The sequence below is a fragment of the Numida meleagris genome, chromosome 20 (genome assembly GCF_002078875.1).
Source record: "Numida meleagris isolate 19003 breed g44 Domestic line chromosome 20, NumMel1.0, whole genome shotgun sequence".
NCBI lineage: Eukaryota > Metazoa > Chordata > Aves > Galliformes > Numididae > Numida > Numida meleagris.
In genome coordinates, this window is record NC_034428.1 from 569,458 (window position 1) to 591,247 (window position 21,790).

The following is a 21,790-nucleotide window of genomic DNA, read 5'->3' on the forward strand; positions in this document are numbered from 1 at the left end:
GGGGCGGGGTGCGGAGCGGCGCCGAGGAGCGCGAGGTGAGAGCGGGCGTCGCGGGGCTCCGGGAGCGCGGCGGGAGGTGCGGGGGCTGTGCCGGCGCTCCTCGCTCTGACCGGGCCGCGTTCGAGCCCCTCGGTTCTCTGCGGGACGGCCGGGCCGGGCCGGGCTGGGCCGGGCTGTGGGGTTCGGGGCGCGTCTCTCTCGGCCCAGCACCGCGGGCGGCGCCGCCGTCTGCGGCTTTCCGAGCCCCGAGAGGCCCCGCTCGGAGCTCCGCCCCGCCGCTGCGGAGCCGTGCTCGGGGCCGGCCGCCCTCGGCCCGCTGCCCCCGCCCGCTGAGCCGCTCCTCCCGCGCGGGGCCGTTACGGGGTGGCGGGGCGGGGCGGGGCGGTACCGAGGGACGCTCCGTTCCCGCTCCGTTCCCGCTCCCGGAGGAACGGAGCGCTGCTTCCTTGCGTTGCTCCCTGTGCTGTCGCTGTGTGGTGGCTGTGGTTCGGTTCCTATGAAGCGCAGTTCTGTTTCGTACCCCGCGCGCTCTGCTGGGTGTCGTGTGCGTTAGGACTTCGCGTCTAAAACGACTGCCGATGTCAGAAGCGTAGTGAGAACTCGTTTTCCTCGTAGCCTGTGTATGTGACGGAAAACGGTGATCCGACGGGATCACAGCGGGGCCTGGGTGCTGGTGGTGCCGGGGCTCTGGGGTTCTCCTCGTTGCCCCAGCTGCTGTGTGTCAGAGCTCGGGGCCTGGCGGTGTGGCTGTCCGCAGCACCCGTGTGGGCGATTTGTGGGGAGAGCTCTGCGGCCACGGAGGAGCGGGCAGGGCCAGGCCCCCCCGCTGGGCGCTGGCTGAGAGGCAGGTGCCTGGGTGCCAAGGTGCAGCGCTCCCAGAGCTATCTGATGTATGAAGTTATGAGCGCAGACTGCGTCCAGCGCTTGTAGGATCCCTTAATCCCATGAAACTTTAATGCGGGCTCCTTAAAAATATAATTAGCCTAAGCTCAGAAGGCTCCTGGCAGCGGTATCGCGTTATGCAACTGTAGCTCCTGTGTGACAGGGCAGGAGGATGTTTTCAAGGGCTGTTTAGTTTATCCCATTTCCCGGCCAGAGGACGTTTCTCCCTGTGCTAACGTACCTGCTTGTTTTTTTTTTTCTCCCCTTCCCGCAAGCTACTCCTAGGGCTGAACCCCGGGGTTCCTAGAGGCTGCAGCTCAGCGTGCGTTCTCCTCCGGGCACGGCATGGCAGCCAGCGCAGGCGGCGGCGGGACGGCGGCGGCGGCGGCGGCGGGAGAACCGGCGCACGCGGTGTCACTGCTGCGGGGGCTGAGCGCGCTGCGGGCGGAGCGGAGCCTGCTGGATGTGACGGTGGTGGCCGGCGGGCGGGAGTTCGGGGCCCACCGCGCCGTCCTGGCCGCGGCCTCCGGCTACTTCCGCGCCATGTTCGGCGGGGCGCTGCGGGAGGCGCGGGCCGAGCGGGTGCGGCTGCACGGCGTGGAGCCCGAGTGCCTGTCGCGCCTCCTCGACTTCGCCTACACCGGCCGCGTGGGCGGGCTGGGCCCCGACATCGCCGAGCGCCTGCTGCGCGCCGCCGACCTGCTGCAGTTCCCCGCCGTCAAGGAGGCGTGCGGTGCCTGGCTGGCGCGCCAGCTGGAGCCCGCCAACGCGCTGGACATGCAGGACTTCGCCGAGGCCTTCGCCTGCCCCGCGCTGGCGGCCGCCGCGCACCGCTTCATCCTGCGGCACGTGAGCGAGCTGGGTGCCCAGCTGGAGCGGCTGCCGCTGCCGCGCCTCCTGTCCTACCTGCGCGATGACGGGCTCTGCGTCCCCAAGGAAGAAGCTGCTTTCCAGCTGGCGCTGCGCTGGGTGCACGCCGACCCCGCTGCCCGCGCCCCGCTGCTGCCCCAGCTCCTGGCACACGTCCGCCTGCCCTTCGTGCGTCGCTTCTACCTGTTGGCCCACGTGGAAGGCGAGCCGCTGGTGGCCCGCTGCCCGCCCTGCCTGCGCCTCCTCCAGGAGGCCCGCGACTTCCAGGCCGCCCGCCTCGACCGCCACGACCGCGGGCCCTGCGCCCGCATGCGGCCCCGGCCTTCCACCGGCCTCGCCGAGATCCTCGTCCTCGTCGGTGGCTGTGACCGCGACTGCGATGAGCTCGTCACCGTCGACTGCTACAACCCGCGCACCGGCCACTGGCGCTACCTGGCTGAGTTCCCCGAGCACCTGGGTGGGGGCTACAGCGTTGCTGCCCTGGGCAATGACATCTATGTCACCGGTAAGGCACGCAGCGCGCTGTGGGTGGGCAGGGAGCACCCCTGCTCCTGCAGCAGGCTGGATGCTGGCGGGCCTGGGCAAAGGCATTCTGAGCCCTCCACAGGGCATTGTGAGGGCCTTTGCCAGGAAATAAGCAAGCATCACCCATGGGAGCCTGCTTCCCACGCAGCACCCGCCTCCCCTGCTGCTTTCGTTCCTCTCTTGGGAACGTTTCTGCTCCTGTAGGTGGAGAAATAGCAGGGCTGGCTGGCTGATGCTGAGCGCAGGCCAGGGCAGGAGCAGCACGTGATCGAGAGCAGGCTGTGCGTTTCTGCCTTGGTCTTTGTTCTGGGTCATTAACGGATGTTCAGGTGGGAGGCTGGTAGGAAGAGGCAGCTGCATCTTTGAGTGGGTCTTAACCGAGAGCAGGCAGAAGCGTTTTCATACAAGCTTTCCTGATTCACATCGGTTTGCATTTCCATTGAAAATACTGGGGTGCTAGTTGTGAGACTTGGTTTATGATAGAGGAGCAAAGAATCTGAAACTCTGCTCAGGCACAGTACAGCTGAAGCCTGCAGAGGAGCAGAAACTCCTGGAGTTGGTGCTGGGTGAGGATTTAGCAGCTGATCTCAATCTGGGAGGTATTTGGTGGTGACTAAGACTTCTGAGTATGCAGACAAGTCACAGAACTCGCGCGGGGGAAAGTTTCTGTTTGCTCTGGACGATATGAGTGACTTGAGAGGGGTTTTGGATTTCTGGCTGCAAAGCAAGTGTTTGGGTTCATAGCCTGCAAATCACAAGCCAGGCGCATGCTTGAGACAGAGGCATGCTGGAAAGCTCTGGGAGCTCTGGGCCTCAGTGCAGATGAGGCACTGAGGAGTGGCAGCAGCGCGTGTGAGTCATTGTGTCTCCCTCAGCATACACCCTGCCTCCTGATGGTCTGCTGGGGCTGCAATTATCTCTTTAAAGGTGACACAGATGTGTAACGCTGGCACCTAATCCACATGTAGGTGCTTTCTTTGAGCTAAATCCCCAGTCAGAGTGGCAGTCCTGTGCCTGTCGTAGTTATGTAGAACGTACACCTGGGAGCCCAGGTGCTGCAGAACAGCCTGCTCGGCCTGTGTAGGACGTGCCATTAAAGATTTGAAGTGCAGGTCAAGTGGAGTTGAACAGAAAACAGTTCATTCTCTGGTTGTTAGCAGGAAGCAAGGCTTAAATTTTAAAGGCAGCGGTGTGAAAAGGAAGACTAGTTTGTATTCATGCCTTTACGTCCCTTCCAGAGCCACTGCAGGCAGATCTGGGGGTACTCTCTGCTGAGAGCCCTGCGCTTCAGCGAGGCTGCTGCCAGTGGAGGTGGTGGTTCTGTGTAACGTCAGTGTCACTGCTCAGGCGGCTGGGAGGGCTCCGTGCTGCTAACGGTGGCAGCGCCTCGGCGTCTGGGCGCTGGTGAATGTTAATCTCTGCTGCGTCACAGCAGCTTCTGGAGAGCAGCGGAGGAACTGTGAAGTGGAAAAGACAATGGTTATTTGGAACAAAGGAGGATACTTGTTTTGAATCATTGCTGAATACAGAGTAGGAATGCCATGGGAGAATTCCTTCTTGGCTTTCTGGGAAGCTGGGACAGAAATAGCACGAAAAGTTTTGTCAAATCTTCTCGCTTCTATTTGCTTTCATAGCGCGTGGCTCTGCAGAGTAGAAAAGTGCATGGGGATATTAAGAAGGTGTAGGTGAAAGACATGATAAAGAGCCCGGTTCAGAGCCATGCCCTCTCCTCTGTCACCCTGGAGTGCTTTCCTTCCAGGGAATATCTTTTGTGTAACTGCACTCTTGAAATGCTTTGTGTCGTGCTGCAGGGGGCTCGGATGGATCGAGGCTGTACGACTGTGTCTGGAGATACAACTCCAGCGTGAACGAGTGGACAGAGGTATCCCCAATGCTGAAAGCCAGAGAATACCACAGCTCCACGGTCCTGGATGGGCTGCTGTACGTTATCGCCTCCGACAGCACAGAGCGCTACGACCACTCTGTGGACAGCTGGGAGGCTCTGCAGCCCATGCTGTACCCCATGGACAACTGCTCCACCACCTCGTGCCGTGGCAAGCTGTTTGCCATCGGCTCTCTGTCTGGCAAGGAGACCATGGTGATGCAGTGCTACGACCCTGACAGCGACCTCTGGTCCCTGGTGAACTGCGGCCACCTGCCTCCGTGGTCCTTCGCCCCGAAGACCGTGACTCTGAACGGGCTCATGTATTTCATAAGGTGAGCAGTGGCAGCAGTTACTTCCCCTCCCTCCCTGCTTCTGTGCTAGGTAAGCCAGGGGTTTTCCCTGGGAAAGCGTTTGGGTCTTAGGAATGGTCACGTGGGAGAACTGTGTCGAGAAGGCAAGGCAGTGCTTCCTCTGCTCTGCAAGCTGCCACGCTTCTTTCTTTTAGTTCTGTCACGACTAAACCTCAGAGACATATGTTTGAAGTCCTGTAAAAATATCTGAATTTTAAAGCGAGGGGCTGGGAAATAGCCAGAGTTACAAATCAGGCTGGCGTTGGCAGTTGTGCTTGGAATAGACTTCTCAGTTTTCTTGGCTTCTGGTTCAGTCCCCCTTGTTGCTATAAATAAGTGAGTAAGCTCCAAGAAAACGTTAAACCGTAGCATAGCGGAGGACACCCTCTGTCTCAGCAGAGGTAGGAGGAATGAAGATTAAAAGATTGGTCGCTATTTTTAAGTGCCTTCCCAAATTGGGACGTAATTACCATCTGAAGCCGTCCTGGTGGAGGCACCAGCTCTTTGTTCTGAGCCATTCTGAGGAAGAAAGGATTTTAGAACACTGTCCTTGGGATTTAAAACACGTCCGTGTGAAGGGTGCTTGGGTTCTTGTTTTCTGCTGTACATCAAATCTTGGATATTTCCTATAAAGAATTTGAAACTATAGGGCAGTATGCTCAAAAAAAGGAGCCTACAGCTCTTGAACTCAGTTCTGTTAAATAAAGAATTGGGTGGATGAAATGGAAAGAGCATAATTTCAGAGGCTGAAGCCACATAAGAGGAAATTCAGATTGATCAGCAATTGAAGAATAAAATGAAATGTTATTCTTTGCCATAGCCTGTGAAATCCATTGTAGCAGAACTGTCTTGGGCTGACTGGCAGTGCTTTTCTGTCCACCCTGACCTTGTCCTTCTTGCATTCTTGTGTCAGCAGTGAGTGTTTCTGCCTTACAAACATCCCTCACCTGTTGCTGTCGCGTCTCGTGGTGGTGAGCGGGTGTAAGAAGCCTTGGGGGATTGTGCTGCCTGCCAGCTCCTCTGTCACGGTTCTCTGGCCTATCTAAATTTGGTGTTGGCAAAAACACTCAAGCAGTGAGATCCCATTGCTTCTAAATGCATTGGGGTTTAAGTCTCTGCAGAACAGCGCTGACTTTTCTTTGAGACTCTTACAGGTTTGGCACCGAAGCCAATAAAATACAGGCTGGCAAATGTTGGTCTGTGAACACGTCTACCATAAACTCAAAAACAGACTGGGTTTGAGAAAGCCCTCAGGACTGCCTCCAACTCACTGTCATTTGTTCCTCCTAGGTGGTGTCCTAAAGCTCAGTGTACACCGGGAAGCACGTAAAGCATTGCTTTGCCTGGGCAGAAGCTGAGAAGGGGCGTTCAGGCCCTTTAGATGTAGGTCTCCAGAGCTGAGAATTAGGGCAGTGGTACATGAGCGATGTCTGTGCTAGCATGTTTCGTGTACAGAGGTGCAGCACCAGGTTCTAGGTGTTTCCTGGGGTTGATCATTACTGCTGCTATCTGAGAAGTCCATGCTGGAGGCTGGGCTTCGCTTTGAGACCTGAGCCTTCATTCAGGAGCCCTCTGGTCTTCAGTTTATGTGGCAGGGCTGGAGGAGAAGCGCTTGTGGCAGCATTTACAGGCCATGCCTCAGGCTGTTGAACTGGGGGCTTTGTGAGGCAGAAGGTTTTGACAACGCAGAAGAGTAATTTTGTGCTCTCCCCTGCAGAGATGACTCACCTGAAGTGGATGTTTACAATCCCGTGAAGAACGAATGGGATAAAATCCCTGCCATGCTTCAGGTAGGATGCTTACCACCCTACTGGATGCTTATCAGTGCTAGAATTGGGGTGAAGTTACCTTTGGAAAGCAGTGTTCTGTCTAGGTGATAACCCTTGAGCACAGAATGCATGTAACCATCTCGTGGTTACCTGGAAGAAAAGGTTTCTTCTGAGAGGCGCTGCCGGCGCAGCACTGTGTGGCCATGGTGGCATCCAGCGGCTTCAGCACCGCGCAGGGGTCAGCAGCTGGAGATGTGTCTGTCCCACAGTAACCTCCGAGTGGGCAGGAGTCCTGCCTGGCTGGGTAAAACGCGCCCTTTCTAATCGTGCTGCTTATTTCATCTTACATTGTAGGTGCACGTTGGGGGGAGTGTGGCCGTGCTAGGTGGGAAGCTCTACGTCTCCGGCGGCTACGATAACACCTTCGAGCTCTCGGATGTCCTGGAAGCTTACGACCCTGAGACACGAACGTGGAGCGTGGCGGGGCGGCTCCCCGAGCCCATCTTCTGGCACGGCAGCGTCAGCATCTTCCGACAGTTCATGCCGGAAACCACGCAGGAGGATGACAGCATCACGCTGGACAACAGCATCAACTTGAACCGGCAGCGCCAGAACCTTCACCACCAGAACCTCAATGAGCTTCGTTAGCAGGGGAGCGTGCTGTCCTGGCTCGATGCGAGTTCATTGTCCAGAACCAGTGTTGCTTTGAGAGAAGGCGGAGGCAAACTGGAGCCTGGAAGCAAAAACATACTGATTAGTACAGGGAGTAAAAACTGTGTTTGAAATGCTGTTGTAGAAACCTAGCTGGCAGAACACGAGGCCTTCGGGCGCAGCGTTCCTCAGCCCTTTTCTGTGGAGGCCGAAGGTGCAGCGCTACTCACAGAGAAGATCTGAGAGGTGAACTCTGAAGGAAATGGTTGTGTTGAGCATCACTGAAGCACCACAGCTGACAGCTTTCGGTCAGACGCCCTCCACCAGGAGCTCCTTCACCTTGTAGCGCTTGGTTTGCCGCAGAATTCCTTTCTTCAGTTTCTTCCTATGGGAAAAAAAAAAAAAAAAAAAGGAACAGAAGGAGACAAGCAGGACCAAACCCCTCATGGCTTGAGCCTCTTGCAGCGGGAGGGCTCTGCTTAGTAGGGCTGGGGTCTGGGCCCCCAGCTCTGCTGTGTGCTTTAGAGGAAGGCAGGCCTCTTGAGCATCTTCTTCTGTGCGGCTGGCAGGGAAGAGATGTTCCCATAAGAAGCTGAGGGAGAGGTTACTGTGAGAGCGTAGCCCTTCGTCCCTCACGTCAGCGGAGTCCCTGGCTTCGTTTAATGCCTTCTGAAGGAGCACGTGTCTGTGTAGCAGGGATCTCCGAGGGGCTGGGTTGTGAAGCTTGACCTTTCTGCTGTCTGAACTTCAGTTCTTCGTGCATTTTGTTATTTTTAAGTTGCGGCATTTAAACTTTTGCAGGTATTTGTTTTCCTACCCTTCTTAGAACGGCACTTTTTTTTTTTTCCTAATAAGAAACACCTTTATTTATTATTTAATCACATTCTCACAACTAGGTTGCCTTCATTTCCAATCACCTGCACTGTTCTTTAAAGGGAAAGAGAAAAGTGCCTGCCTTGGCTGGCTTGTGGAGCGCCGGGGCCCTCAGGGAGGAGGAGCCTTTCTGCTTTCCCATTTCGACAGAGCTTGCTTGTGTCAGGCTGCTCGGCTTGTAGAACACGCCTGGGTGGCTTGTTCTTCTGACTAGGGCTGTTTGCTGACAATCCTTTTACATCAAGCTCTGGCACGTGTGCAGGGTCAGGCAGATGGGCCCTGCGCAGCAAGGGCAAGTTCTTGTTCGCCATTGTAAAGGAGCTAGGTTGGAATTGTACTATTTTAGAAGAAGGCTTATCTGGAAAGGTAAGCACGGCTTCCTTAGATGTGCTGCAGACTTGTAGAAAAAATAAGCTAGTGGTGTTTAGACACCATGATGCAGAAATGCATTAACTGGTGTGAAGGAACCTACTGAACCTCCGGAGAGTCCTTGTGCCTGTCTCGTCTTCGGTTTGCAGAAGCTCTCGGAGTTTGAGTAATTGGAAAATGCTGCTGGCATCATTTGGCTAAGGTGTAGGAGTTAGTGAGAGTGCTGCGGAGTGCAAGGTAGTTCTTAGAGTTTTCTTCTTTCGTTGTTGTTTTTTGGTCTGTGTAAGATATGCCTTTATACTTGCTCAAGTGACCTAGCTTAGCTTGAACTGTATTTCCTCTGTATACCTTCAGCTGAAGAGAAGCTGCTTGCCGTTGACTTGTGGAATGTTTCTTTAACAAGCAAACAGTTACAACGGGCTCATCTGAGAATGAGCACTACACCTTCAGGAAGACTGTAACGTATAACAGTGGCTGGAATGGTGGCTGGATCGGTTCTTTTTTTCTGTCTTTGGTTTTTTAACCAATAAGGGAAAAACGAATTTGAGCTTGATTCAAAAATGGAAAACTCCTCTGTACCTCCTGGCTTGCCATTGGATTGAGTACATCAGAACTATCTCCATAAAATCGACCTGTTCACAGCTTTAAAATATCTCTTTTGCCTTGAATGCTATTTCACGCTGAGCTGCTTAGCTGTGAGACTTGAGAAAGCTGTTTCTCAAGCTTGGGCTGTGCTCAAAGTTGGAAACTTTGACAGTGCCTTGGATCTGCCGCGCGCGGGTGGGGGTGCAGCGGTGCCTCGTGGCGCAGCGCTCTCGCGGCCCTGCCGTTCTAAAGCACGGGGAAGCTGTGAGCGATGGAGGAGCTTCTCCTCCCCCCGGCAGCGGGGCTGCTCGGCCGCTCCTCGCTTTGGGAGCGCTCCCTGTGTCCCGCTGTGCTCAGTGCACCGGGGCCGCCCGTCCCCGCAGCCCTCGGGGTGCCCTGGAGCTGCGCGTGCTGCACACTGACCTGTTTATGCTGAACTCCGAACATACTGCGTACACCTGTACTCATGCTGTAGTGCTCACTGCTGGGCCTGCCGCCCCGAAATTCCCGAACCAGCCCAGCAGTTAGGGATCTGTATTTATTTTTTGTAAAATCCATAGCGTCCAAATCTTTGAGTACTGTTTAAATACCATCCTTTGAAACAAAGGCATTTTACATTTACAGATAATGTATTTTTATTCTCGTGGTTTGTTTTTAAATTTACTTGCAACAGTCAAGTTAAATAAAACATGTTACGTACATCTGTATCTCTTTTGAAGCAAAAATCACCACGATAAGTTTTCACTGTGACGTTTCTCATTCCAGGCCTGAACTGCATTTTCACCAGAGGGCTGCCCTCCAGGTGAGTGCTGGGAGGAAAGGGGACTGAGCGTGGGTGTGATGTGTGTGCCCAGGCTGAGCTGTAATGCTCCCCCACCCCAGGGAACATCCAGGAAATGGTTTTTGCATGCGACAGCAGCTCTGGATCGTGTTATTTCAGTTATTACTCACGGCTGTAACTCCCCACATCTGAAAACAGGAGCTTAGGGAATCACTCTGCTCCTTGAGGTAATCCTACTGTGTTTCAAGCTGAGTAACAGCTAAACGAGTTCAGTGGGGAGAAGGTAAGAGAACACACCAGGCCTTTAATGTAGTCAAGGAACAGTAATAAGCAGCAGAAGCTTAACGAAACCAAGTAGAAACAAGGCACAGATTTAATTGAGGAGACAGATTGTTTCAGCACGTGTTTAAGGAAAGGGGCAGAGTCACACTCTTCTGGAAGAGAAGCTTTAATCATCTGCGTAAAACTAAGGGAGCAAGGTAAGAGCTAGCACTGGAGCGACAGGTGAGCCACCCCCCCTGGCCACAGCTGAGAGCTCATTAAAAAACAATTCACAGTATCACATGTATGGAGTCATCAATCACATCTCATCTCATACATTGTATGTACACGTATTTAAGTAGTCGTTCTGAGTAGCTTCATATTTCTTAATTTGATACCTGATTATCACCTCATTAGAAATGTTCCCTGCAATCTGGGGTTGGGATCATTACACAAAAGGGAGAGGGGCTGATGTACAACTCAGAGCTCCTGGAGGCTGAAAAGAACGGACGGAGCAGAGTCTCGCTCCAGCCCGATGCTTTGTGTTTGGTAGGAAGGACGCGTACAGCCACGTTACGTTTCACAGTCATCAGGAATCGTTGTTGTTATTATCAGTGACTGCTCGATCACATCTGCCGCAGAGAAGTTGTCATTTGGACAGAGTCTCTGCACGGGGATCTCCTCGGGCAGGGGGCCATGGGACAGGGACTCCACGATGACCTCGGCTGCGCCCACCTCCAGCTCCTGGGGTGGCTGCAGTGCCACCACCACCGCCTTCTCGTCCTCGATGATCAGGTTTCGAAGCTTCCGCTGCCGGGGGTTGTAGTTCTCCACCCGGTCGTGAATCTCCATGTGGCGCCTCAAGTGCGCCTGCGAGAGGGAGAAAGGAGCGGGAAGGGCCAGCTCGCACGGAGCGTGCCGTGCTGCTCTGAAGGGGGGGGCTGGCAAAAGCTCAGCAGAACTCTCCTGCACCCACAGGGCGCCAGGTTGTAGGGGCGGGCTGGCCAGCAGTGAGCACAGCATCCCCCGTGCTGCCCGTACAGCCTACAGCCCTGCGAGCGCCCGGCGCTCCTCGCGTGGAGCACGCGCCTTCCAAAGAAACCTGCTCACAGCATGGGAGTCTGCATGTGTCACCTGCTGCAGGGGAGCAACCCGGGTAGTTGTGCCCCCAGCAGGCACGTGGCGTGGGTCACACACGTCCCAGAACCGAGCCGTGTCCTACCTGCCGCGTGAACTTGTAACCGCACTCGGTGCACTCAAACTTCCTCACTCCCTTGTGCCTGCGGACATGGACACGCAGCTGCTCAACAGCTGAGAAGAGAAGGAAGAAGGCGTTCACAGCAGCCCTGCCAGCAGAGCGGCTGCAGGCCCACGCTGTGTGAAGCACTACTGCAGAAGGGCCACCAAGACATGGAAAGGAGCACGACCTAAACAGCAGCACGAAGCCACAGCTGGAAGCAGGAGGTACCTTTGAACGTTTTCCCACAGATCTGGCAGAAGTGGGGCCTCCCCTCCTGGTGCCGGCTGGCGATGTGCCTCAGGAGGGGCCCCTTCTCTGTGAATCTCTGCTCGCAGAACTCGCAGCTGAAGGGGCGCTCCCCTGTGTGGGTCCGGTTGTGTTTGTCCAGGCTCGCTGCCGTGAGCAGAGGGGGAGAGAGCTGCAGGTCAGCAGTCCCTGGGGTGCCCCCATTCTGGGCACAGGTACGTGCCACACCGGTGAGACCACTTGTGCCCTGTGCTAGGCCGGTTATGAATGCTTTGAGAGGGGCAAAAGCAGGAGCTTGCTGCTCTGAGCTAACCACAGTTGTGAAAAATTCACCACCATTTTCCCCTTTTTGTGCTATGGGAGTAATGAAAATAAAGGGAATGCTCCTTCCCGAGGCGTTATCCCACGTGCACAAGAGCACACTCTGCTCTAGAGGGGAAATAGAGGTTTCTCGGTGCAGCTGCTTCTCAGAGGTTGCAGATACCCGTGGGGGGAGCACGGTGCTCAGCACTACCAGCTCCAGGTGGGTGCTGTGGGATTGGAGGGGGGCTGCAGGTACACAGCGCTGTGTGCCTAGGGGGTACCTTGTGTCCTGAAAGTCTTGCCACAGAGGTGGCACTGGAAGGGCTTCTCGCCGGTGTGCGTGCGCAGGTGCATGTTGAGGTTTGCTTTCTGTGTGAAGGCGTGATGGCAGAACTCGCAGACATAGGGACGCTCGTTCCTGCAGGCAGAGGAAAGGCTGCTGAGCCTTAGGCAGGTCCCAGTTGGAGAACTGTCACCTTCATCTCTGCCTCTGTCAGGTTCAGCCCCTGACGCCAGCTGTCGCATCTCTCTCAAAGCACTGCAATTAAATCCTACTTCAACCTATCTCAAACTAAAGTATTCTGCAGGGCCACAAATGGTCCTCTGCAACCATATGCTCCTAAAGTGCAGAGCTGGTGCTTCCTGCCCCTCAGGCACCATATAACCAGCCTAGGAACCAGAACTCTAAGGGAAGTGTGGAGAGCTAACGCACGCTCACCACTTCAAGGACAGGAAGTAGCCAGGCACGAGGCCAGCTGATGAGCTTCAGCCATTACCTGCATTATTACCCTCAGAGGAAGTGCAAACAGTACATATTTATTTCCTTTGTAAGAGAGGAAAGCAGGACTAAGGTTTGGCCACTCACCAACAGCTGTCAACGCCAGCAACCTGCAGTTGTCAGAAACTGCAGCACGTCACCTCCAAGGAAGGTGGAGGGCAGCAAGCACCACTCAGTCACCCCACACACTGCAGGAGGCTCCCCAGGAGGCTGGGGAGGAGTTTGGGGTGACACAGGGGAGGGCAGAGGTCACATCATACCTGTGCTTGGCCTTGATGTGCATCTGCAAGCCGTTGCGACTGGAGGCTCTGTGTCCACACTCCTCGCAGACGAACAGTTTCTCTCCCCGGTGCTTGAACGCCTCATGCAGGCGCAGCTCTGTCCGAGACAGAAAGCACTTGGAGCAAGTTGAGCACTGCAAGTCCATAGGAGAGCTCGGGGTTAGGCAGCTCGCCCGCACACAGCTCACAGCGTGCACCCAGAACAGACCCACTCCCCTCGCAGCACCAAGTGTGCCATGCAAGATGCGCCCTGCTGCACGCTGCTGATGTGTTGGGGCCCACCTGCAGCAACCCAAAGCTTCAAGATGCTGAATGAGATGAGACAGCCAGCCAGAAGTGACAAGCTGGTCAGTACGTGGGTCTATCAGCCAAAGAGAGCCACGAGGGCTGCTCATTTACCCAAAATAAAAACCATTTCCAGGAGCTTGTCAGCGCTCCATAACTCCCTGCCTTGCTTAGCAGAACCAGAAAGGATAATGGGAACTACTCTGTAGCTCAGGGCAGGATAATTCTCTCTCAAAATCTCTACAGTGCCGCAGAGAAAGCATTAGAAAATACCACCTCCACTCACCCCACCTTGTGCCAGCATGCTCCCCTTACCGCATGGGGCTTCGGTGCGCCATGCAACTTTATCATGTGGCTCTGCAGGTCCTTCTTCTGCATGAACTGCTGCGCGCAGGAGGAGCACTGAAACACAGGAGAAGAGAATCAGATTCCAGCCGCCTCGCAAACAGTGACTGCAGCACGAGGAGAGGACCAGTGAGATGCCTGCACAACTGGGAGAGGAATTGTTCCGACACAAAGACAAATCCCCAGTAAGGCGGTGGACGCCTACACTGCAGAGCCACAGGAAGAACTGTCTGGCTCTGGTGTATCTCAAGAGCCTGCTCCAGCTCAGAGGTGGGGAACAGCTCTGCTGCTGCTCGAGACAACAGGGAAGGGACCCAGTGATGACAATACTAAGGACAAGGGGAAAGGCAGGTGCTGGGGAGAAAAGCCATGCCTGCAGTCAGAGGTGACGCTCCGCAGACACCAGAGTGTCCCTGCCACCGGGTGGTGACACAACCCCCAGTACAGCACCTGCCAGGCAGGGCCAGGCTCCCCAGCATAGAAAGGCACGCCTGCCCTGCTCTCCCCAGCAGCAGGCCATAGCAGCTATTTGCAGGAATGCCAGAGGCAGGCACTGCTGACCTTATAGGGCATCTCCCCTGTGTGTGACACCATGTGGAGCCGCAGCTCCATCCGCCTCTTAAACACCTCCTGGCAGACTGAGCACGTGAAAACCTGCAAGAGAAGGAAGGCATCAGCTTCTGTGTGAGACAGGAAAGGAAGATGCCAAGAGTTGGACATGAAGCCAGCAGCTAGCCCAGCAACTGAGAGCAGCACTTGCCGTTTGGGCACCGTGCCTTGATAATGTGTTTCACCTGCCCTGCAAAAACTCATATCTCTTCCAGGACAAAGAACACCCTCATATGCTTGAAAAACAAACAAACAAACAAACCTGTGAGAAACCAGAAAACACTGTGCTAGCATGCCATGAACAGAGTTGCTAACCCCACCCAGAGTGGACTTTTATCACGCTCTGGGGGAGCCAGAAGGCGTGCTGCAATAAGGAGGAGTTTTGTCAGCAGCTAAGAGTGATCTGCAGCTGGAAAGAGGCTGAATTCTGCTGCTGCAAAACAGCATCGGCTCCAGCTGCAGCTGGAGTCTCCCACCCCCCAAGGAGACTGGTGCTGACTTCACAGGTGTACCTGCTCAGTTCGGTTCATGCAATTTCTGGCTTCGTGCTCCAGGAGATTCTCTTTTCTAAAATAACATTTACCACATTTAGAGCATTCAAATGGCTTCTCTCCAGTGTGTTTCCTGGGGAGACACAAATGCAAAGCATCCGTTACTGTCAGCGTAACAGCAGCGCTGAGCTCCCCAGCCCACACTGGGAATTGGCCACACAAAATAGCAACGAACGCTCGCCAGTCTGTGTGCTCCAGCACTTGTGCTTTGCAAGGAGGATGCAAGAACCCCATTTGCTGGCCACTGCTGCCAGCAGCCTGGGGCCTCACCAGCTGCCTCTGCTCTGATGTGTGCAACAGCTGCTGAAGAAGCTGGAAAGCACCATTTAAAGCCTCCTTTTAACCCATTTCTGCTCATCCCAGGGTGTCCACAAGTTCCACCGCACCAAAGTGCTAACTGCTCACCTCCGTGTTCCCAGAGCATGTTCCATCACCCTGCTTGTTGCAAGTGTGAGCCCCACAAGCCCTGCCCATTCTGGAAGCCCAGGAGCTTCACAGCTTGACACACTGCTCTTGCCAAAGTCAAAGGAGTTGGCAGCTCCCTGTACCTTCACTGCCATCCACCCACAGCCATGGTGTCCCCCAAGAGGGCTCCTGAGCACCTTCACCCTTCTTTGTGAGCTGTGCTGGCTGATGTTCACAGAGCTACAGCTCCCAGCAGCACCTCAGGCAGCTGTGAGTCCCACCAGCATGCAGCAGTGGTGCAGAGCCAGGCCTAGGGACACAGAGCTCCCAGCACAGCTCCCTGTGGGGCATGGTAATGCCTCCTGCACTGCCTGGGGGAGCTGAGGGCCCCGAGGTCACCCACCCATCCCTTGGCAGCGCCCAGCAGAGCCCCCTGTGCAGGTGAACCCCTTCTCAGCTCCCACCCCGCCAGGACCCCCTGCTCACAAGGAACAGAATAAAGCTCGGAGCGTTACCTGTTGTGCACTTTAAGGTAGTATTTGCTGAGGAAGCTTTTATGACACGTGGGGCACTCCACGGGCACCGCTGCGCCTTTCCTGCTCCCTGCCGCCCCCGCGCTGCCGGGGGGGCCCTTCCCTTTGCCGCGCAGCGCCTTCTTCTCGGGGAGGGGCTCCGCGTCGCTGTCCCCGGTTCCGCCACCGCCCGCCGCCGCCGGAGGGGAGCTCACGGGCGGGGGAACGGGCAGGGTTACGGCGCCCTCCGGGCCGGGCCGCCCCGCCGGGCGCTCCCCCTCCGGCACCGCCGGACTGAGGACCTCGGGGGGCTCGGCGGGGCGCAGCGCGGGGCCGGGGGCGCGGCGGGGCCGCTGCCGGGCCGCGGCGGGGCGGAAGGCGCGGCACAGCGCCACGGCGTCCGGCACACCCAGGAGCTCGGCGGCGGCGAGCAGGCGGGCGCGGTTGTGCGCCGTCAGCGCCAGGCGCCCGGTGTAGAAGAAGTCGAGCAGCAGCTGGAAGGTGTCGGCCAGGCCCTCGGGCAGCGCCACCGGCCCCGCACCGCCCCCGCCCCCGCCGCGGGCGCGGAAGAAGCGGGAGCAGCTGGCGAGTACCGGCCAGTGCGCGCGGAACTCGCGCCCGCCCACGCCCAGCGTCGCGTCGCAGAACTGCCCGGCCGCGCGCTGCCGGTTCAGCTCCCGCAGCACACGCACGCTGTGCGCCGCCGCCGCCGCACCCGCCATGGCCTCAAAACTACCGGGACCAGCGCCCCGCCGCCACCATCGCGGCCGCGCACAGGATGTGACACAGGTAGAAGCGTCGCGACAGATATGACGAAACAGGAAGTACGTTTGCAGCCACTCCGGAAGTGACGCACAGGATGTGACGTACCCAGAAGCGGCGCGTCTGGTGTGACGAACCAGGAAGTATATTTGCCATCGCTTCCGGAAGTGACGCTCCGGATGTGACGTACTCAGAAAGAGGCGCACCGGATGCGACGAAACAGGAAGTGCATATGCCGCCACTGCCGGATGTGACGAAACAGGAAGTATACAAGGCATCACTTCCGGAAGTGATGTCGGCAGGCGGCGCACCGGATGTGACGAAACAGGAAGTGCATGATCCGTCACTTCCGGAAGTAACGCGCAGGATGTGACAAAACAGGAAGTACAGCTGCCGCCACTTCCGGAAGTGACGCGACGGATGTGATGAAACAGGAAGTATACGTGCCGTCACTTCCGGAAGCGACGCCGCAAGAAGCGGCGCGCCAGATATGACGAAACAGGAAGTGTCTTCGCCGCCACTTCCGGAAGTGACGCGGTGAAAAGCGGCGCGCCGGATGTGACGAAACAGGAAGTGTATTTACTGCCACTTCCGCAGTCACATGCCGGATGTGACGAAACAGGAGGTACACTTGCCATCACTTCCGGACGTGACGCACACAGAAGCGGCGCGCCGGATGTGACAAAACAGGAAGTACATTTGCCGCAGCTTCCGGAAGTGATACGCCGGATGTGACGACGCAGGAAGTACATTTGCCATCACTTCCGGAAGTAACGCGCCGTGTGTGGCGACACACCCGCGGCGGCGCGGCCCGGTTCTGTCCGTCAGTCGTCGCGGCGCCGCGTGTAACTGCGGATCGCCCGCTGGAAGTGCTCGGCCGTGTTGAGGTGCGGCCGCAGCAGCACCACGAAGCCCTTGGGCAGGAAGTAACCGCCCAGCAGCGGCGCCAGCGTACCCAGCGTGCCGAGCGCCGCCGTCACCGCCGCGCTCCGCCCACGGAAGGCGCTCCGCGTGCAGAGAACGGCGGCGGAGCAGGCGAGGTGCAGCAGCAGGCTGCAGGTCAGGCACTTAGCTTCGTTGTAGTCCGCGGGGAGGTCCTTCCCCGCGTAGCTGAGCGCGAAGCAGCCCAGGCTGAGTAGCACGTTGTAGAGCGTGGCGGCCGCCTCGCCGGGCGCGCTGCCCACACCGCACTCCAGCAGCACACGCTCGACCGCCACGTCGTAGTACCTGTGCGGCCCCGCAGGGCCCGAGGCCACCGCTGCCACGCACAGCACCGCCTGCACCGCCGTGCTGGCTGAGATGAACAGCGCCGGGCCCCAGCGCCGCTGCCAGGCCTCGTGCAGCGCCGGCCAGCGTGCGCTCAGCTTGAAGATGCAGACGATCTGGAAGCAGCGCGTCGCCACGCACGAGAGGAAGATGGTGAAGCTGATGGTGAAGAGCGGGAAGCGCACCAGGCACAAGAGCCACGTGGGCTCCCCAAAGTTGAAGAAGATGCTGCTGCAGGCGCACGCCAGGGCACCCAGCATGAGGAAGCACATCTTGCCACCTGCTGACCTGACCACCGGTGTGGAGGCGTTCCGGGCAAAGAGGACAGCCAGCCCTGCCATGAGCAGCATCAGGAGCGCAGCGGGGATCAGCAGCACCCAGGAGAGGGGATCAGCCCAGGACAGGAACTCCACGGTACGGTTGAAGCAGGTCTCGCTCCCCTTGGGGGCCCACTCATCCCTCCCGCAGGCCTGGCAGGCATAGAGGGCTGGAGAGAACAGCACCCAGGTGGGAGCCACGGCCCCGGTAAGTGATTTGTCTTGGTGTGCCACCCTGACCTCACAGCTCTGCGGTGCCTTTAAGCTTTCAGAAGCAAGGAGTGCTCTTTTCCCAAAAGCCCCTTGCTTGGGATAGGGGCAGTGACCTGGGAATTACAGGGCGTAGCATTGTGTGACTGGAGCGGTACAGTAGAGGAGAGCCCTGGGTTGCATCATAGCAGCTGGCCCAGAGGGGCTCAGCTGAGTGGGACAGGGCTTCAGGGAGCATGGGCTATGGGATAGGAAGGGTTTGTGTGTACACAGCAGTAGCCTGCACTGGCAGTTCCCCTCTTGCAGGCTGGAGGATTGGTATCTTTTGGGGCTCCCCACTCCCACTGTTACCCAGGGCTGGCATTTCTGCCACGCTTAGTGCAGACACACACCAAGGCTGCCCAGGGACCAAGAGCACATATTGGGAAGGCATTTATCATGGTGGCTAGTGAGTCTGTGCCAGGGAAATCCTGCCACCAGTCCCAGGAAGGGCACATTTCCATATGCCCCAAGGACTGTGGAGCTGCTGGTGACCACATAGTGCGGAAGCACTGAGTACCATCTATGGCACAAAGGCAACACTAGGCTGAATTTCCCTCCCTGAGGATGTGGCTCAGGAAACAGCTGTCAGGCCAGACATGCCTTGTCCCCTGGCCACAAGAGAAGGGGGCTCTGCTGGCACTGTGTCTGCTGGTGATTTGACTGCACGGAACCATCTGTTGGCAGCGTCCCTCAGAAAGCACGGGGTTGAGGGCAGGGCATGAGCTTTGCATACCCACAAGTAAGCAAACAGGGAAGCCAGGCTGACCACATTTAGGTGAGCTCAGAGGTTTTTTACTACTCACAGGAAGAAAAAAAAGGAGGGAAGAGGTAGCTGCAGAGGCTGGGTGGAGGGAAAGGGTAAGAAAGAAGCAAGGAGAGCTGGTGTGATGGAAAGGTGCAGGTAGAGAAACTAAGCAATAAAGAAGGGGAAGGAGAGGCTTGCCAAGGGTTTACTGACCTGTTCTGTTCAGGAAGGTCCCTGCTGGACAGGCCACGCAGCTGAAGCAGCACCTGTGGCGGTTCTGCTGCAGCCTCATCTCCCCAGCTGCACAGGGCTGGGAGCACACTGAGGCAGGAGCCTGCTGGGAGCACAGCAGCCATCAGGCAGAGGCAGGGCCTGTGGAGTAGCGTGAGCAGGGCGGGCGAGAGGGCAGACTGCAGCCCGAGACTAGTGAGGACTGGACAGCTGGCTGCTGGCCATCAGGACAGATCCTGGGCAGCAGCTGGGAGCCTGCCATGTTGTCCATTTTCCAGAGATGGTGGGAAAATCAGGTTGTTTGAAGGTAAAAGGAGGAGGTGGGAGCCCTTAGGTTCATGCACTCTGCTTGGTTTTTTTTGACAAATGAAAGTTTCTACTTAGAATGTAGATAACCGCCTGTACCCCACTCCCATCTGCCTTCATATTTCTTCTGCTCTGGGGGAATACTCAAGAAGTAATGTTGGGGAGGTAGTTGGCTTGACAATAAATAAGACTTGAATACAGAACCATACCTGGTGATCTTTTGTGTGCCACGGGATTTTGCTCTGGTCGATGCGCAGCTGGTCAGGGTTCACAGTGAAAGCTCCAACCACATCAAAAGCCCAGCTCTGGCCTCTCCAATTCCACGCAATGATGTTATAACCTTTACGAATGTTCCCGTTGGCATCAAAAGAGATCTGGCTCCTGTGGAGGCTGAAGTTTACCTGCTTGATTTTTTGTAGGAGCTGTAAGAAAGAAGAGTAAGAGTAGGGCCCTTCCTGATGACAAGACTCCCACTGAGTCTTGCCTCCAGATAGGAAGGTGCTAGCAGTCCCCTGCTCTGCCTCCTCTCAGGTTCTGCAGCAAGTAGCATGTGTCCAGCAGCAGCAGATCTGTTTCAGGTTTCTGCAGGGGACTATGGACAGAATGGGAGTGAGCTGAGAGTGTGGGTCTGGATCCAGGCTGCTTTGCCTGTGACAGCTGGAGCCTACAGGGAAGCCGCTGTGCAGTGAAAGCAGTCTCATATGGCTGTTGGCACCAGCTAAGGGAGAGCCTTTGAGGCAGGATCTGTGCCAATCCCACATGGCCAGAGGCCAAGAGACTTACAACCCTGAGCAGTGCACCGGGGGCTCAAGAGTCCCAAGTGCTCTCATAGTACCCTAGCTGCCAAAACAGCCCTGTTCTCTTTGGTGTGGAAAGAATTTCCAGAGATGGAAAACCCCTGAGCACAGGGGAAAAATCTGCACTGCAGAGGGAAGAAGGTCCTTCCTCACCTCGCTCTTACCTGCCAGGGATAGACTCTGCCTTTGCTGCACATCCCTGAGGCACAGCCCAGCAGGTCGTGGAGGCCATGGGCCACTGCATACACAGCAGAGTACACATTGTAAGAGGCCTGAATGTCATATATGTCTGGGGTAGCAGCAAGGGAGGGACATCCTGGGCACTGCTGGGTGCAGTTCAGCTGGACGCCTTCGCTGCTGCTCGCTCCATTTCCCCCCGCCACCCCTGTGCCGCCAGCACTTCCAGACGCAGCACGCTCCTTCGCGTTTTCCCAAGATTCCAGGCGCTTCAGCATCGTGGGCTCTGCCTGTTCAACTGACACGCCAATCACGGAGCCGATATTCTGGATGCCAGGCACCTGCCAGATGGTTGGGGCTAAAGACCAGTCTTCAGAGCCCACCCACACCATTCCCGTGACGTTCTCCTGCACCACTGCCTCAAAGAAAGGCTGGGCGTTCCTCCTGTTGGAGAAGACGACGGTGACGTTGACCCTGATGTCCACCAGGATTCGGATCAGCTTGTGGAACTCCGGGCTGCTGGCATCCTTGGTCGCGGGGATGACGCCTTGGTAGGCGACGCACACGTCGCTTGCGGCCAGCAGCTTGTAGAGCGCATTTAACCCGTCCCTGCCGTAGGTGTTGTCGCTGCCCACCAGAGCGACCCACGTCCACCTGAACCGTTGCAGCAGCAGCGCAATGGCCTTCACCTGCTGCCCGTCGCTGGGGATGGTGCGCAGGAAGGACGGGTAGAGCCGCTTCAGGCTCAGCGTCTCCAGGGAGGCTTCATAGCTAATCTGCAAAGGAAGCCAGGAGAAGGGGGTGACGCACAGGGGGGATCCGCTGCCCCGGCAGGAGCAAACAGCAGCACGAGGAGCAGGGCCGGAAAGGGGTTAGGGCTGGGGAGGCAGCAGATGCTCTGGAATGAGAACCTAGCTGACGCTAGAGCAGGTATTGCTGCTGGGGGAGCGGGACCGACCTCCGGCACGAGGAAGACGCCCAGGATAGCGGCCGTGGTGAGGGCCAGCTGGCTGCTGTCGGGCCCGATGACAGCCACAGCCCGGGGCTCGTAGCGCCGCGGGGCGCCCAGCACCTCCACGTCGTGCCGTCCCTCCTGGGCGAGGGCGCGCAGCGCGGCGTGCAGGTTGGCAGCCTCCGTGCAGGTGTCGTGGATCTCGTAGCCCAGCGTGACGCCGGGGAGGAGCGCGCTCGAGTTGTTGATCTCCTCCACGGCGAAGCGCATGGTCTGCGAGAGGTGGTAGCCGTGGCTCTTGAAGGCGGCAGCCCTGCGAACGCAAACGGGTTGAGGCGCGCTGGGGCTCCGCCGTGCCCCGCGCCGGAGCGCTGCCGACGGTAACCGCGAAGTGCTGAGTGCGGGGCGGTGCGGGGCACGCGGCAGCAGCGGGACGAGGAATGCCGGCAGCCCGCTCCGGGGCGCGGCGGCTCCGTGACCCCCCGCTCACTCACACGCCGCAGCCGCGCGCCAGCGGCCGGCCGGGCCGCAGCCCGTGGATCTGGAAGAGCCCGGCCAGGCGGTAATCGCCGCGGCTGGAGAAGGCGGCGGCGCAGAGCGGGGCGAGCAGCGCCGAGCAGAGCAGCGCC

General features: G+C 57.4%; 3 protein-coding genes across 6 annotated transcripts; 1 reads left to right on the top strand and 2 right to left on the bottom strand.

Moving 5' to 3' along the window:
• On the top strand, positions 1-9,466 carry KLHL21 (kelch like family member 21). Of its 3 annotated transcripts, none has more exons than XM_021417807.1 (5): positions 1-35; positions 1,158-2,257; positions 4,089-4,494; positions 6,230-6,302; positions 6,636-9,466. In XM_021417807.1, the coding sequence occupies exons 2-5, from the start codon at positions 1,228-1,230 to the stop codon at positions 6,927-6,929; spliced, it is 1,803 nt and encodes a 600-aa protein (XP_021273482.1). In that variant the 5' UTR covers positions 1-35; positions 1,158-1,227; the 3' UTR covers positions 6,930-9,466. The 3 variants fall into 3 exon arrangements, with proteins under 3 accessions (XP_021273482.1, XP_021273483.1, XP_021273481.1); XM_021417808.1 differs by having other exon boundaries at positions 1,168-2,257; XM_021417806.1 differs by lacking the exon at positions 1-35 and having other exon boundaries at positions 388-2,257.
• On the bottom strand, positions 9,825-16,420 carry ZBTB48 (zinc finger and BTB domain containing 48). Of its 2 annotated transcripts, XM_021417803.1 has the most exons (9): positions 15,360-16,420; positions 14,401-14,512; positions 13,841-13,933; positions 13,250-13,336; positions 12,629-12,783; positions 11,872-12,008; positions 11,270-11,434; positions 11,024-11,112; positions 9,825-10,671 (listed from the first exon to the last, which is right to left on the bottom strand). In XM_021417803.1, exons 1-9 carry the CDS (start codon positions 16,394-16,396, stop codon positions 10,375-10,377), a joined length of 2,172 nt encoding a protein of 723 aa, XP_021273478.1. In that variant the 5' UTR covers positions 16,397-16,420; the 3' UTR covers positions 9,825-10,374. The 2 variants fall into 2 exon arrangements, 1 of the variants encoding a protein (XP_021273478.1); XR_002444517.1 differs by lacking the exon at positions 9,825-10,671 and having other exon boundaries at positions 13,221-13,336.
• TAS1R1 (taste 1 receptor member 1) lies at positions 16,941-21,644 on the bottom strand (the record flags this gene model as incomplete). The annotated part of the gene is made up of 5 exons (XM_021374648.1): positions 16,941-17,871; positions 18,912-19,032; positions 19,445-19,657; positions 20,197-20,985; positions 21,168-21,644. Coding segments are annotated over 5 exons (2,529 nt in total), but the record flags the coding sequence as incomplete, so codon positions are not given.